We start from the raw sequence: 2,500 nt of genomic DNA on the forward strand, positions 1-2,500 counted from the left end.
CAGCTTGTTAGATAATTATATTGTGTAACCCAAAAAAAAATGATTCTACGGAGTAATGTGGCGTCAGAACGCGATATAATAACTGAGAGGCGGGGCTCCGCTATGTGATAAAAATCATTTCGTACGTCATTTGGGTTCCAAACGGGTGACGTTCTGAGGACACGAGCTCTCGGCTCTGACTCCTTGAGGAAACAATTAGATCTTTCATAAGAGCAGATCTATGTGAAGAGCAGAGAAGTCTACTGGGGGTGGGGGCTGGGCTATGCAGTGGGGGGTGTCCATGAAGAACTGGGAGTTGGAGAGCATGAACAAAACAAAACAAAACAAAACAAAGAACCCTGCATAATTCTCAGCAAACGTTTATCTCTTCAGCCGGTCTTCCTTTATTGGATAATGCTGTTGCTAAGGAAAATCAAGGACACATAGTAAATTTCTAAATAACGCTGAGCACAGAGACAGTGGGAAAAAAAAAAAGAAAACGGATCAGATTGCCTTTCGGGGGTCGGAGTCTTGATCTGCAGGACGGTTATCTCAGAAAGAATACGATACCCACCACACCCGCCACAAAGCTCAGGACACTGCAGGATATTAGCATACATATGACACAAAGAACATGAGGTTGCTGATTAGAACGGTTGATAGTTGAGGGAGAACTACTTAAAATACAGGTGAAAACAAGCTCAGGATATGAAGTGGGGGGGGGGGGGGGATTCTACGCCCTGGTTAATATTCTGTTTGTACGTCGATGTGTGATACAAAAAAAAAAAAAAAAGGATTTCTACAGGACGTTTTCTCCGGTCCTGAGTTTGTAACTTTCTGTTGTCTCCTCAGATGATGATCCAGACAGCGCAGTGGATGACAGAGACAGCGATTACCGCAGCGAGACCAGTAACAGCGTCCCTCCACCCTACTACACCACGTCCCAGCCCAACGCCTCCATGCACCAGTACCCAATCAGACACTACCACCACGACTCACGCTACGGCCACATGCACGACTATGACTACGACGACCAGAGAGGCATGAGGTAAGAGCTCCGCCCACTCCTACTGCCCGTGGTCCTGCTACACCTCAAATACTCCAACATCTCCTGCTACACCTCATATACTCCAACATCTCCTGTGACACCTCATATACTCCATCTTCTCTTATTATACCTCAAACACTCCATCTTCTCCTGTTATACATCAAACACTCCATCTTCTCCTATTATACCTCAAATACTCCATCTTCTCTTATTACACCTCAAACACTCCGTCTTCTCCTGTTATACCTCAAATACTCCATCTTCTCTTATTAGACCTCAAATACTCCATCTTCTCTTATTAGACCTCAAACACTCCATCTTCTCCTGTTACACCTCAAACACTCCATCTTCTCCTATTATACCTCAAATACTCCATCTTCTCTTATTAGACCTCAAACACTCCATCTTCTCCTATTGCACCTCAAACACTCCATCTTCTCCTGTTACACCTCAAACACTCCATCTTCTCCTGTTACACCTCAAACACTCCATCTTCTCCTATTACACCTCAAATACTCCATCTTCTCCTGTTACACCTCAAATACTCCATCTTCTCCTATTACACCTCAAACACTCCATCTTCTCCTGCTACAGATATAACAAACACTCCTGTTTTCTCAACAGTTCTCAATGAAGATGCTGAGATAAAAAGATTGATAGAAAAAACCATCAGAGTGACACAGACAGACAGACCGACAGAAACATAGACAGACAAACAAACAGACAGACTGACAGACAGCTAGATAGATAGATAGATAGATAGATAGATAGATAGATAGATAGATAGATAGATAGAAAATAAAGAGGATTTGATGAGTGTTGAAGTAGACTAATTCAGCTGTTTTTGACATGTGTTTTTGCTGCGTTTGATTAAATGACATGTTGTCTGATTGTATTCACTCTCTACCTGTATCCCTTCCCAGTGCATACACTGCTCACTGTATACAAAGCTGGATGCGCTGCCATTGTATACAATCTGTGCGTGTAGATGGCCACATGCTCATTCTCTGGGAGCAAACTTGTATGCCTGACAAACACGTTTATGGCCCTGTGTCCATTTTTTAACTCATTTTTGCACTGCCCGCACCCCCCAAAACCCCCCCCCCCCCCCCCCCCCCCCCCCAAACAAGCAGTCTTGCTTGGACAACTGTTTTTCTTTCTTTCTTTTTTTTTTTTTCAAAAGACGCACTTCACATCAGCTCATGCACAGCATTGAGAGATGCATTCTGTGCATAGACACGATCCCTCTCACATTATGTGCATGTGTGTGTGTGTGTGTGTGTGTAAGTATGTGCGATAGAGATAGAGACTGAGTGAGTGTGTGTGTGTGTGTGTGTGTGTGTGTGTGGGACGGGCGGGCAGTGAGGGCTGCCATGGCGACTATTTAAGCAGCGTTAACCCATTGTAAAGTCTCTTTGACCCTTTTTTAAAGTTCAGTCAGGCTTTACGGGACATTACAGGACCGTTGGTCTC

At 44.1% G+C, this 2,500-nt stretch overlaps 1 protein-coding gene across 1 annotated transcript in view; it reads left to right on the top strand.

The window, feature by feature from the left end:
* The window catches only part of unc13a (unc-13 homolog A (C. elegans)), a 47,265-nt gene that overhangs the window by 11,124 nt on the left and 33,641 nt on the right, over positions 1 to 2,500 (top strand). The window contains exon 9 of the mRNA XM_030784006.1: positions 832 to 1,027. Coding sequence (XP_030639866.1) covers positions 832 to 1,027 — 196 coding nt within the window. The remainder of the gene's footprint in view (positions 1 to 831; positions 1,028 to 2,500) is intronic.

The sequence above is a fragment of the Chanos chanos genome, chromosome 9 (assembly GCF_902362185.1).
Source record: "Chanos chanos chromosome 9, fChaCha1.1, whole genome shotgun sequence".
NCBI classification, from domain to species: Eukaryota; Metazoa; Chordata; class Actinopteri; order Gonorynchiformes; family Chanidae; genus Chanos; species Chanos chanos.